This window comes from Limulus polyphemus, unplaced genomic scaffold (genome assembly GCF_000517525.1).
Source record: "Limulus polyphemus unplaced genomic scaffold, Limulus_polyphemus-2.1.2 Scaffold1586, whole genome shotgun sequence".
Classification (NCBI taxonomy): Eukaryota; Metazoa; Arthropoda; class Merostomata; order Xiphosura; family Limulidae; genus Limulus; species Limulus polyphemus.
The window spans coordinates 188,160-203,294 of record NW_013667196.1 but is presented as its reverse complement, the minus strand read 5'-3'; the positions used below and the strand labels follow the sequence as shown (position 1 = coordinate 203,294).

The 15,135-nt window shown below is 32.7% G+C and overlaps 1 protein-coding gene across 2 annotated transcripts in view; it reads right to left on the bottom strand.

Moving 5' to 3' along the window:
* LOC106464201 (protein split ends-like) overlaps nt 1–15,135 on the bottom strand; it is a 125,883-nt gene that overhangs the window by 26,355 nt on the left and 84,393 nt on the right. For both annotated transcript variants that reach the window (XM_013924329.2, XM_022391902.1), the window contains exons 3-8: nt 10,076–10,264; nt 7,710–8,096; nt 5,878–6,128; nt 5,545–5,656; nt 2,776–3,013; nt 1,193–1,555 (exon numbers count right to left, since the gene is read on the bottom strand). In XM_013924329.2, the coding sequence (XP_013779783.1) occupies nt 1,193–1,555; nt 2,776–3,013; nt 5,545–5,656; nt 5,878–6,128; nt 7,710–8,096; nt 10,076–10,264 (1,540 nt within the window). The remainder of the gene's footprint in view (nt 1–1,192; nt 1,556–2,775; nt 3,014–5,544; nt 5,657–5,877; nt 6,129–7,709; nt 8,097–10,075; nt 10,265–15,135) is intronic.

Genomic DNA, 15,135 nt, shown 5'->3' with positions numbered 1-15,135 from the left:
GAGCTCCATACATCAGGAAGGACATTGAACTGTTGGAAAGGGTTGTCATATGAGAAGAGATTATAATCTCTCAAACTGTTTTCTCTTGAAAAAAGAAGAGTTAGAAGGGACCTTATTGAAGTGTTTAAGATTGTAAAGGGAATTGATAATGTTGATGCATCATTTTTTATATACATTTTAATAGTGAGAGTAGTAGGACTAGGGGACACATACATTTTGGCAGGGTAGAAGTCATCTTCAACTAAGACATTTTTATTTATCTAACAGGGTGGTTGACCTTTGGAATGGGTTGCCTTTGGATATTGTGGAGACAGTAAATTTAAGTGAGTTTAAGAGAAATCTGATAAGTATATGAATGATAAGGGCTGGCTTTAAGTTTTCTTTTCTTTATTAATCTATTTATTAATAGTTTAGAGGATGGGACACCAAAGATGGACCAATAGGTCCCATGTTGTCCCAACATAATATGTTATGTCACTAGGTTTAAGCTGTCATTTTTAATTTTTTTTTATTGTGAAGATCAAAGAAGCCTTTTTTAAAGGCAATTCTTTTAGAATTAATGCACAGACAAATATTTGAAAACAATAAAAATTTTATATATTACTTTATTTCATTCTTAAATGTAACTTATCTTAAAAATACACAAGCTACTTGATTTTTTCCCTCATTTTTAAATAAATATTGGTATCAAGATATTCAAACTTATCAGTTTATGGACCTATTTAATCAAGAAACTATGAAAGATTGTGTTTTTAGTTGATCCTTCTAAAGAAGCATAACTTCTCAGTTTGTATATAATGTCATTAACAAGTAGAATAAATGCATAATTGTTTAGTTCTTACAAAATGGTATATTTAGTAAAATTGGAGCATTCTAAAAAAATCCATTATACTTTTTTTCTAATACCACAAAGGGTCATATTTATTGGTATTTTTTCATACATACTTCTGTTAAATTTTAGCTATATTAAAAACTAAAATTAATTTCCCAGAAAATGTCACCTAAATAGGCCATATTATATTACCTCATTAATGGATCAAGCACAATGCTAGCACACAAAAAAACAGGGTGCTTTATTTTCTATGAATTCATACAAAATATTTTTTTAATAAAAATGATAAAAACCTAGATGAAACAATATTTCACTACTTACCATCATATAAAGTGATAATTTAAGTTTGAATAAACTAACCTGCAGCCTTTTGTTTCCTAGCATTCTTCCTCTCATTTCAGCAACTGCATTTTGTGCAATATCTATTGAGTCATAAAACACTAGGGCTTGGCCCTTTTCTCTGTCTATCACAGTATTCCTGACTGGTCCATAACGTCCAAAATGACGCCTAAGAAATTTCTCTGGTACAGATTCCACAACACCATCTATCCATACACAACATGTGGGCATGCTTTTACCAAATCCTAATTTTATCCTACTGGCCCCAAAAAGATTTTCACCATCCAGTTTCCGCATGGCTTTCACAACACTAGAAATGTCCATGAACTGAATGAAAGCATATGAGGATGTACTGGTAGCTCCCTGTTTCTTAATGTCAATCTCCTGAAACAGAAAAAAAGTCATGTTCAAAATGGAAGTACTTTTATATATATACATCTTCTCTCTCTCATTATTCTAGGTCTCGCAGCCTGTATAGTTGGAATTGGTGTTAAAAAATCTTGACAAATAAAAGCATTTTCTGAGAAATTAAAAAAGTAGTGTGTTTAGGTGAAAGAATACTGAGATACAGGTTTTCATTAAAAAAAAACAACTAAAGAGGAATTTATTTTAACATATTTGAAAATGTTACATAACTGTAATTCTAAAATGAAAGATAAAAAATAAATGTTTTGATTAATCGATTGTTGGAATAATAAAAAATGTAATAATTGGAAACACTACTTTCAATAATTTGATCATTTTCCTGACAAGTGAGTTAATCACAATTTCATTTAATTAATTAATGTGATAATCAGAAACACTAATGTTTATTAATGCATTAGTTTACAGGACACTAATACCTACAGTGATCCAGGCATAGACAATCCCAATGGTTTTTCATGAAGTCAAATGTTCACAATAGCAAACATAATCCATAAGACAATGCATGTACTATGTATTTTGTCTTCCATAAAGAAGTCATTGTTGTTTGAACAAAATGATTATTCATGTGAAGCTAATGACATAACATGCCACTTTGACTATGCAATCTGTATAATTACAGATGACATATACAATAATAAACTGCTAAGTTCATTGTACATACAGATGCATGCCAACCCTTACTAGTTTGAACCTTTACACTTATCGATAGTGCATACTATTAATAAAGTGTTCACTGTATTCAAAGTGACTGATATGGCTGTCTGGATAATTCATCCAGAAGAAATGCTTCATTATGGTGTGTTCCAATCAATGACTTTCACAGTAATTGCTGCTCATAGGTAACTGATTACATAATTAAATCACCCAGCTCTAATATTAATGAAAATGTTTTTAATTACTAACATTAAATGTCTCCTTGGTTTTAATTTTGTTAAACATAAATATTTTGATACTTAATTACTATTATCACTTTGATCTTTTGGAAATTTTTCGTGACAAAATACTAATTTAAGATTTGTATCTTAGCTATATTTTTTTGCTTTATGATAAATTTTAACCTTTAATATGCAAGCTCCTGCAAATCTGATAACATTGAAGTTCATTCATCTACTTGTACCTTTAAATGGAAATATTTAAAACTTGTATTTTAAGCATAATTTGAGTTATTAGCTTCTTACAATAATTTCTCCAAACTGCTCAAAATGTTTTCTGAGGTCCAAGTGAGTAATATCTTTTTCTAGGTTGCCAATAAATAATGTTCTTGTTGCTTTGGGATGATATTCGTCAAGTTCAGCCTCTAAAGGTCGAAACTCATTATCTTCACCATCTAGTCCCTCATGTGCTGTGACTTCAATCTTGCAGCCAAAGAATAACTTATCTTTGGAAACCTCTAAAGCTTTCTCTACATCATCTGGCCTAAAAATGGTTCAAAAGCAACATTGTACATAGATCCAATATGGACCTTAGTTTATTTTTAAAAAAAACATAGTCCATGCTAGAATAAGTGATAAAGAAATTACACTTTCTCTAAAACTGTAAACATTAATATAACCACATTATTTACTTGTTTTAAATAACAGTTTAAAATGTTACAATTTGAGAAAATATTCATAGCATTAAAGGTTGGCACATAATGCTTTTAAACTATAAATCATTTGTTACTACTTTAAGTACTTTCATCTTGAAGTAAAAGTTTAGGGGTTAAAAATCTTGCAAAAATATCCAAAACAGTTTAGGTCTTTAAATCTATTATTATCACTTTAAGAAAACTATATTAATAAATTATTGGGGTAAACTAATTTTCTAGGGTGACAATAAGGCAAAGACAACTGGTTCATAAATCTACAGTTCGGTTTTCAGCATACTGGCTTGTATGGTGATAGATGGAGGAATTTACTTTGTCATGTTTCATTAAGGTCACTTGTAAAGCAAAATATAATTAGTATGTTGCCTGTGCAATATATGATATATATTTGAATAAACCTTAGCTTCAGGTTAGTCTACCCAGCCACTTAAATAACTTAACAGTACTAGTCACTTAGTCATCTAAATTATGTGTATCACTGTATGTGATGATATTGATAACTACTACATATAATTATTATACAGGAGCTGGTGCTTACATTCACAATATATTACACACACATATAGTCCTGGTATATGTTTCAAGCCTATTTCATATTATGCATGGTTTTTTCACTATAACATTTGCACTTCTCACAACTGCTATAAATAACATTTTTTTAAATAGTTCTTTTTCAAACAATTTCAAAAAGATTCTGCTAATATAAGAATGTAAATTTTTGTGTAATGTACTATAAAAGCACCCAAATATAGTAGTAAAGAAATGAAATTAGTTTCAAAATAGTTATTTAGAATACATGTATGAGTAACAAACATTTTATGCTCTCGAAAAAGGAAGGCCAGAAAGAACCATAACTTTAAAACATTTTAATTAAGTCTTTGCATTGAACCATCCAACTGACAATCAACCACTGTCATGCTAAAGTATGGATGTCACACCTAAAATGACCCTATCAGATTTGGTTTGTTTTAGTGCAATGATCAGATAAATCATTTATGATGTGTTATGTTCTTACCATAATTCATAAGATGGTACTCACTAATGTATGCATATTATTTTCTGTGTTAATAACATCTGATATAGAGAAAACAATCCTATTTAGTAACAAATCTGATACTGGCTAATATGATGATAGATGGAGGAATTTATGTTGTCATACTTCATTATGGTTATCTGTAAAGTAAAATATAATTAGGATGTTGCCAGTGTATTACATGATGTTTATTTGAATAAACCTAAGGTTTATGTAGTCTATGTGCTCTGGTAATAATGGAAGTCTAAATACTTTTAAAGATGTAACATCAGTACAATACTCCTTGCCCATTGAATTAACACTGGCAATATCAGTCAAATATTGTTTGACCAACTGATACTGTGTCATAGGAGATCCATAGCAGGAGTTATTACTGGAATTTTATCTACAGTTTATTACTGTTATGTTTAAAATGGAAAATAATGTCACTGCAATGTCTCAGAGGTGTTTCTGAGCAGGTGTCTTAGTCTGTTTGTGCTGTTAAATGCCATAAGAAGGTTCTTACATAGAATTTTGAAGTTTGACATTGGAGCAGAACTCATATGCAGTCATAAAGCATGCTGTGAGGTTAGCTACTCTTGCTCATCTTTCTCCTACAGCTGTTTGATTGGGATTAAAGTGACACCATTTTCTGTACAAGTTTTTCCTCTTCCTCTCGTGTGTTAGTGATTGTTAACTGTAGTGCACACAATCCTGTGTAATCTCAGATGTAAGGGATTTAAAATTTAGGCCACAAGCATTAATGAGTCCTTCATGGATAAAGCATTGCATCATTCTCAGCATATGTACATATGACGTTGTGTATCTTTTACTATGCTTTATCATTTCCTCACACATTTTGTACCTGAAGTGTCAAAAGACCATGTTCTTCATACAAAGTTGAAAATTGACACATATCAACATCTCCATATACACAACATTCCCTGAATGTATCAGTTCTACACTCCACAGAGGGTCATTCCAAATCAGATTATATTATTTTCTCTATACTTGCTGGGTTAAAGCACAACTATGGAGCATATTAACATCAATATATGGTGTACAAAATGACTACTTTTATGACATTACCTACAGCTGTTGAAACCACATTTACATACTATTTTATTGTTTTGTGACATGATAGGCCACTTAATGATCTCTATACTTTGATCTCACCCTACATAACTTTCTGTAATTATTCATACAGTATTTTTCAACACATAGTTTGATCAAGATATCTAAACAGGCTAAAAAGAATAATACCATTGCTTTTCTCTTACATTTTTTCCCCTCTAAAATTTTCATTCAAATATCTAAAAGCTTAACTTAAAAATGTAAAAATAGACTTACTTTTTGAAACAAACCACTGCATATCTGTCTGTTCCCTGACCAATTACTTTAACAATAGTGACTTTTCCATGTTTCTTGTATTCGTGGAACAGTCCATCTTTCAGGCTTGTGTCTAAAAATGTCCAAGTTACCACAAATGTCATTATCTGTAAAGTTCAGATTTTTTTTCATACAAATATACTACAGGTAAAATAATATTAGCTGTCAGTGAAACATGCAGTGAGAATTTCTCTCTCTCTCTCTCAGAGTTAGAATGTGCCAATACATTTTCAGGTTTCTTGAATACCTTAGAATAGTTAGTTAAAGAGAAATGTATCTAAATTTTTTACCAACCTGTTGACCGAACTGGAAGATTTCGGACACAAATGGCAAGTGGCCTTCGCTCCTCCCTGTCACTATGGTTGTTAATAGGACTTGATGCACAGTTTTGTGGTTGATTTGAGCACTGATTTCCCAGAGACAAGTTGTTAGAATTCAAATTTGTTACAGCAGGTGGCAAAAACAAAGATGACACTGCAGTGACTGTACTGTTTAGCCAATCTGAGCGTACTGTTTTCCCACTTCCTTGGCTGCCATAGGAGGTCCTATATATAGAGTTAATACTTTAATAATACTTACTTTAAAAAGTACTTTGTAGATTGGTCTTTACTTTTATGCATTCTGTTTAGCTAATTTTTGTGTGTTTTCAATGAAGACAACAAACAACTTCAGAAAGATGTTTTTCTTATTCTACCCAACATTTACGCATACACCTTTTTCAAGGGTCTATGAACATCACAGATTACAAAACTGATTTTAAACTTTAGTAACCGAAAAGAATATAAAACTATAACAATATAATAGAATGATGCATGGTGAAGTGTGCTAAAAATATTGTTACACAGTTTGGAGTTGGTGATTATAAAAGTAAATGTTAAAAAATAAATAAATACAAAAATCTTAGATGAAATAATAATAGTTTTATAGGGGCCAGGTATTATATCTGTCAGTGGAAGGGCATTTGTTTTGAATCAGAAAAGATTCCTTAAATTTTCTGTCAAGAAAGTTGTCACAAATCTCTAACATTTTGATCCGATATGGTGTTTCATTAATTATGCTGTGTACATTAATGTAATGTTCAGCAGTGGTACCAGTCACCAAACAGGATGTCATTATTGCTCAACTTAATGGAATTGAAAAATGTGCAACACCATGGATGGTAAGATGCAAGCAAGGATGAAACTTCAAAAGCTACTGTTGTCCAATGACTATCTGTATAGTCACATTACTAAGACATTCCACAATTTTAACAAATGACAGCAAAAAAACGAACCACCATATCAAAACACTTTCCATGGATTATGCCATTCAGGGATAAACTTTTAACTACTTGTCTTCTTTAAGCGATTGATTACAAAATCGGGTTTGAATTTCCACATCATACAAAAACCCTGTAAGAAACTGAAAGATATACTTACTCAGTGTCTTCAGTAAAAAAATCCATGCAAATCCAAAAAGTTCTTTTCTAAGATCAATGCCTCCTGCGCTTTTAGAAACACCATCTATGAACTGACATGTACACAGTGTTCAGCTACTTACGTAGGTGAATCCAGTCATCCAACACATGATTGTTTCAAATAACATATCTGCGCCTTTACAAATCTTGACAACAAAGAAGCCACAACTAAACATTAATTACAATAATGCAAACAGCACGATTAGCAAGACATCTTATAGATCAAAAATTTTAAGAAATTGTTTTCTTGACAGGAAATTTAAGGAATTTCTTCTGATTCAATCCAAAAACCCTTCCATTAGCAGGTACAATGCCTGACTCCTATAAAACTATTATTATTTCGTGTAAGATTTTTCATTTATTTTTAGAATTTAGTTTTATAATCAGTGACTCTAATCTGTTCAATAATACTTTTAGCATGCTTCACGGTGCACCTTTCTATTATATTGTAGTAGTCTTATATTCTTTATCAATACTATAATTTAAAATCGGTTTTGTAGTCTGTCACATTCACAGACTCTTGAAAAAGGTGCAAGATAAAATACAGGGTAGAATAAAAAAACATTTATCTGAAGTTGTTTGTCATCAATCATTGCAAATGGCTACCATCCTTCAGTCAGTACTGAAAACTTTGGCTTCTTTTTTTATTCAAGAACATATACTGACTTACGCAGGTGACTGAGACTTGGACGGTGATGGCGACCTACTACTGCTGTCACTGGAACTACTTCGAAGTTTTGATGATGAACTAGATGATCGACTATCACTACTGCTACGAGAACTTGACTGTGACCGAAAATTCGACGGGGATCCTGAACGAGAGTGGGAGGACCGCCTTGATGTTCCCTGTCGCCGTTGCCTGCTCCCAACTTGAGAGTGAGGTGGAGAGTCAACGGTTGAGCTGATGGACGATGTTGTTATCGTCGATCTCCGTGGTAATCTCCCTGTTCCTGCTGGTGCTACTTCTCGTTCATCACCATACTGGTCAAGTGGTGGGTAACGTTGCTGTTCAAAATGTTGACGCTGTGTATGACTACGAGGAAAATGTCCTTGATTTCTGAAACAAGAATGACAAAAATATTTCTGTAAATGAGAGTGTAACATTCTGCTTAAGTCTGGTGTTACTGTGGGAGAAAAATAAAATAAATAATGTGTGACGTAGGTAATGACTATTTTTTTGGCAACCTCTCTGATTTAGTTTAAACTGGTAAGATATTATAAATATATTTCCAGTGCTATTACTATTTAATATTGTGTATACCAGGCTTAACCAGTGTTTCTTTATATACATGTATTATGATCAGTATATTTTCAGTACAACGGAAGGTAAAACAATGGTAAATCATGTAAAATCTGCTAAAGAAATTCCAATGTAGAAGTAATAACTAATGCCAAGTGTTTTCACTAATTCTAGTAACTTACAGTGCAATTTTCTTGAAGAAACAGCTTTCTACATTGTATAGTTGATCTTTTATCACAGATATTCAGTATTATATATATATATATAAAGTTCTCCGTTTTATGAGTTAGCAACTTGTATTTAATAAAAGAAATGCAATACCAAGAATTACAGAAAGTTAATTATTATTTTAATACAATTCTGAATATGCAAATTAGCAAGTCATGTGGTAAAATAGTCATCACAGTAGAACAGAATGTATCAGAACTACATTTTGACATTGTTTGGTGTTTGGTGAGTAGTGTTGTCACCAAAAACTGGTCACTTTTGGGAAGGGTATAAACAGTTCTTTCCAACACAAAATATTCTTTCACTTTGATCATAAATATGTGTCTACGTTATAGATTTACTATTTTCAGACTGGGATATTCCTTGTATTTAATGGTAATGGTAAACAAAGCAGTATGGCTCAACTTGGGGCTCCAGGATCATCCAGAAAAAGCCTTCCATCAAGTAAGCAAAGTACAGTGTCTTGTAACAAGTGAAAATCCACAAACACAAATGCTAATGGCAACATCCATCCACATATTCCAGACAACAGCATGGTACATAACCAAAAAGGATCTCTGACAGGGTATGTATTCAAGAGATATTTATGCTAATCCACATGAAAACATACTGATCAAATTGAAGCAGAACCTAAGTAATTCTGTGCTGTGGGACTGTTGAAATGTGTGCTGAAAAAGCATTGTTGTTGTAAGCTAGATGGATTACAGAAATAAAAAACAAAGGTGTGGTGTGCTTTGGACATGACAGTCTTAAAATGAAGTCTTTTGCAATGGAAACTATAATGCAGGGCTATTGTCAAGGTGCACAGTTGTCAGACAGAGCATGACAAGACTTGGTGACATGATCTGTAACAACTTGAGTAAAATATGCCAAAACTTTATCAGTATTGTTAATAAATAGCTAATGACTACTTGTGTAGAAATATATATCATGACAAATTATAATACAGCCTTCAATACCATGTCTACTTGAAAAAAATAATGTTCATGAAAAATAATTTATACAAGTTGTCCCTCCAGTTTATGTTCAATGGGAAGAACAATGTTAATGGATGAATTATTTTTACACAATTACTTAATAAAAATGCCTGAATTTTTTATGTGTATGTGTTGAAATCAGTTACAAACTTCTTTTTCTGGCTATGGCTATTTTTACACTCTATAATCTGAGTTTACTAATGGAAAAGATATCAAGTATCTTATTCTATAAGTACAAAATAAACCATAACTTCTTCCATTGTCAGAATAGTATTTTATCTTCCAAGAACCAAATCAACTATTCTATGTTATTATAAGAATACATATCAAGTGTATTCTACGTCAAGGAATTCAACTACTGTTGATTTTATTCTCTAAAATGAAAGGTAATATGTCTGCTTAATAGCCTAAAAAATCTCAAATCCTTTTACCACGCATAATGTATTTTTAATTAAGAAACTTCTGTCCATGTTTTAATTTTAAAAAAAAGAAATAATCCATTTTGTCCATAGGAAAGGTTTTCAAGTAACCTATTTCTTGTAGGAGGTGCCAAGATTTGCTTTATTTATGAACTAACAAAAGTAACTTTACCTATCTGTTCCCTCTGGGTATATAGTCCCTGGTGCAGCACGTGAATACCTATCTCGTGTGCGTCCTCTTGCTTGGTAACTTTCATCATCATGGTAACCAATCCCAACTGTCCGCCTTATGTAAGGCTCCCTCTCGCCAAGGCGGTCATAGTAGTGAGAGGGACGCTCATATGATCTTTCTTCTGGCACACTAAAAGGGAAAATTGGTGGAAATGTTGCGATCAAATAACGTTTACGGAATATAAAAATATAAATTTTGGTTTAACATAATATTTTGTAATTTTTTTTCATCCTGGATCTCATGGTTGTAGGTCTACAATTTTGTGGGTTACAGGATTCATAATCTGTATAAATATACGTCAATACGTTTGTGTGTGTGTATCTGTTCCTTATACATTTTCACATTTCTTGATCAATCAGCACCAGACTTGACACAATGATACAGGATGAATGAGAAGGTGATGGGAGACACCCAACATCTAATTTCTGAAAAACTACCAAACTCCCTTGGCATTAGAATGAACTATGTAACCACTTTTGTTAGAATTCTTGAAAACAGTACGTCTTTTTTTCAGTATTGGTACCTTAGGTACTTTTATTGCATTTTTAATGTTTATGATGTTAACAAAAAAAAGAAGCACAATTTCGCTCTTTTGTTACATCATATGAGTCAAACGAAAATTAAAAACATCGTTGATACTGCAATTAATCCCACTAATTACCGCATGTTTTCCATTTCTTTATTTTCCATAGAAAATATGTGGTTTCACTTATTTTTAGCTCTTTACACTGTGTATTGTGACAGTCAAAAACATAAAATTGCAAAATATGACACAGTTATATGGACCACTTATATAAAAAATAATTACAGGGCAAAAAAAGGTATGCTGCCAAATTTTGGGTCCGGGGAGGATATAATGAAACAGCACCCAGTTTACATGCGGAAAACTTTTTTTTCAGCCTCTTTTTGGGCAAGTGTATACCTTGGTTGAATGGGCCCCTCCATTCAACCGGACCCAGAGCGGTTTTATCTCAACGCCCCAGTAGCAGCACAACACTGAAATCAGCCGTCAGAGCGATGAATTGAGCGACTAACTAAATGACGGTTCCCACAGCAAAGAGCATACTTAGTTATTATTATTTTACTATTGTAAAAGCCATTAACATCCACTAACATAATTAGCACGTTGTTGTCAATTATTAAGTCGGAGATTTGGTGTCTTTAAGTCTTCACTGGAAATCCATAAACTTCTGTTTCTAAATGGGCGCATTTTAAGCAAAACATTTTTATAAATTATATATGAATTTACTATCAGAGGCCTTTTTCATCCTTATATATAATATATATATATTAAAACATTTGTATCTACACTTATGTTATTTCTATCATCCTGAGATATCATATAATGTCGCATTTATGTGCACTTAAAACTTAAAAAAAAAAATTTTGATTACGTATAATAGTAATACATTTATTCTTATTTTTCATGCAAAGCTACGCAAGGGTTATCTGCGCACAACAGTCTCTAATATGTAACTGACGGATTACAGGAGAGGCAAATAGCCACGGCACCACCCTTCGTTAATTCTTAGGCTACTTTTCGTTCACCGAATAAAGATACTGTTCTTTTTTAGAAATATCATTGTATATTGTTTTCGTAACTGTGTATGAAAACAAAGTGCAATGGCTTATAACGTTGATCATTACGTAAGAAAAACGGTATCAGTGAAATACACAATACCTAAGGTTGCACGAAGTACAATGTATTTCTGATGAGTAGATTGTTTTCTGGAAAGTTGATAAAAAGTTCTTTATAGCGAAAGTCGTAAAAAGCAGGTTAAGAAAAAAAAAACAATGACAAATTATCACCAGATGTTGATAACTAAACCTTTTTTTATTTCTTTGGAACACTACGCACTGTAGTACAAATGAACTGACTTCGTTCAGTCAGTCAAAAGTTACTTATTTTCGTCAACATACAGAACTTACTTTCTTTTATATGACAGTTATATACAGTACATATATATATAATTGTTTGCTGTTGTTTTTTCACTCTTGGTAAGGTTACGTGTGCTTATAGTTTGTGCTAGTGGTACTCAGTAGCAATTAATTATCCTATTTTTCTTACCACAAAAAAACACGATGCAGTCTGGAATGCATCTAGTTTTTCTAAAATCTAGTAAGTTTTTAGTTTATAACTTATACATGAGAACATAACTGTCGAATATCTGTGTAATGAAAATCTAAAAAAAAACGCGAAGGAGGTTCATTCAGATACCTAACACGTGGAAAAGAAAGGAATACAGATAAACTTGGAGACGGTACGCATCATAATCAGAAAAAGCGACACAAGTCACTTCCAAGGCTTATCCCTTTAACCGTCAAACACTCCAAGCAGTTTGGGAATGAACGGGCATTCGTGTTATCCCATGCGAAGACATACCGGTCAAGGCGCAGTACTTATGGATGACTGTGCGATCAGACCGAAGAAATTGGCGCTGGAAAATCGTCGTCATTCCCATAAACTAGCCCGATTCCGACAAGCCTCCATGCTGTGCTTTGGATATGATAGCCTTACAACTTCAATGGAAACTACGCTATTGTCAAGATGCATAATTGTCAGATACAGCACTACCAGACGTGGTAAAATGAACTGTAAATGACGTAGCGAGGCTCTAAAATTGTTAAAACATAACGTACTTCACATGTATGTATTTACATTTATATAAATATTATTATAATGGACGTAGCGTGTACATATGTAACTATCTATGTACGTGTCCGAAATATATAAAAAATATACAATGTGATGCCATCTATTGACTGGCACCGCAAACAAAAATCCATAAAAAAATTCACACTTTCAGTATTCAAGATTCAGACAATTAGAAAATAATTGTGGTATGTGCAACAACCATTTCTTTATCACAAAACACAATTTTAAATAAAAGTACTCTCCTCACAAGAAGAACAAGACTTTCATTAGGACTATACGTGAGGGTTTTTATTTAAAGGTGTGGCGATAAAGCGATACGATACGAATAATATAACAAATTAACAATAACAAAATAGACAGTATTAACTTTTTCTTATTTTATTTCTCTCACCAGCTGCCATTTAGTTGATCAAACCTGAGAATTTGAAAAAGCACTCTAAAGTGTGAAGTATTTAAATAAGACAATGTTAGTAATATAGATAATAAATTACAGATAAGACTGTCAAACTTTGTAACAAACCATTGGAAAACTTCTGTTTCTATATATGCATAGTATCGCGGCATCAATATCTAGATATCGTAATGACTACTATGATGAGATACGCACACCTAGTTTGATTATATCTTTATTGATGTAATTTGTAAATATAATACTAAAAACAGAATTCTTAAAAAACTGTTATTTTTTCAAAAAAGTTATCACTTTTAATATACAAAAATATTACAGTTTATATCAGCACAATCCGAACACTTTTCCTGTGCAGTACTTCCCAGAAAAATCCTTTTTAGAAAATGTTCCCGTTTTCTACATTTTTTTCAATAGGGTATGAATACTACGAGTACCAATTATTAGCAGAAATAAACAGCCGCCCTTTAGGACGGAATTTCTGCTAGTTTCTTACAATATTAGAACAAAACACTTTTCTCCAATGTGTTATACATGAAAACAACTCAAAGATTTGTGAATGAAAAACTAATAAACATCGGAACTTCTGATTCGCAGCACCGTACACTCATCAGAACTGTTCTCATATTTTAGTATCCTTATTGCGATTATATGACAAATCTTGTAATCATACAATTTATCTATTGGTTAGGTCAAAAACATGGCTCACAATTTTATACTTTAAGATAGTGTTTCTCGTTTCCTTTGTATGTAAGCAACTATTTAAATATTTCTCATTATCTATTAATCGAATAAGCAGGGGATCGGTTCATTTGTTTGTTTTGTATTTCGCGCAAAGCTACACGAGGGCTATCTGCGCTAGCCGTCCCAAATTTAGCAGTGTAAGACTAGAGGAAAGGCAGCTAGTCATCACCACCCACCGCCAACTCTTTTACCAACGAATAGTGGAATTGACCGTCACATTATAACGCCCCAACGGCTGAAAGGGCGAGCATGTTTGGTGGGACGGGGATTCGAACCCGCGAGTCGAGCGCCCTATCCACCTGGCCATGACGGGCCCGGTTATGCCCTATCCCGCATTGTAGAAGGAATGTTGACTGTAATTCTAAATTTAATGTGTGTATCTAAATGAAATATGTCAAGCGTTTAGTAAAACTTACAAGTCTGTTGCACACAAAACGTCAGATGTATTACAAAAGTACTTGTACTCAAGATGTGTCTGTGAATTGATGACGTTAGTTTGACTCAGACTCTGACAAGTCGGAATGCAGGATGTTTATGTGAAGAATACAAATACTTATGTCCACCACACAATTTGCATTTGCAAAATATCTAGAACCCCCAAAATGCATATCTACAGTATCCCTGTATGTTGTATCTGGTATTTACCCATCTACCACGAACTGTCGCTAAATCAGCAATTTAGGGTAAAATGGATAGTTGATAACTAACATCAAACACATAATACTGTGTTAAATAGCACTCTGTAAAAGGGCGTGGCATGCGCACTTTGACCCCCACCCCCCACCCATGCACAAAAAATTAAAATATAGATGTAAAATATATAAGGAATTTTGGCATCTAGTGTCTCCTGATAAAAATGTAGTGTATTTATTACTAGCTGGAGTACCTATCCTATGGACGGAAGTTATGTAAATTCATGATTAATGAAATGTTATCTTAGGACAGCATGAAAAGTTGCTTTCCTTATATGTAATTGTAAAAAACGCCCATAAAAACACAAAATATGAAACAGCAAATTTGTATTTATCTCCGCATGGACCCAATGAACCTCCAAAGAAAATTTGGTGAAGATCCATCCACAGGAGGTAAAGTAGTGGTGAAAAACGCCCATGAAAACCGCAAAACTGAAAATGTGTATGTATACACCTGGAAAAAAGTTAAGCACCCCCGTGTTTTTTTCAAGTGATTCAGATT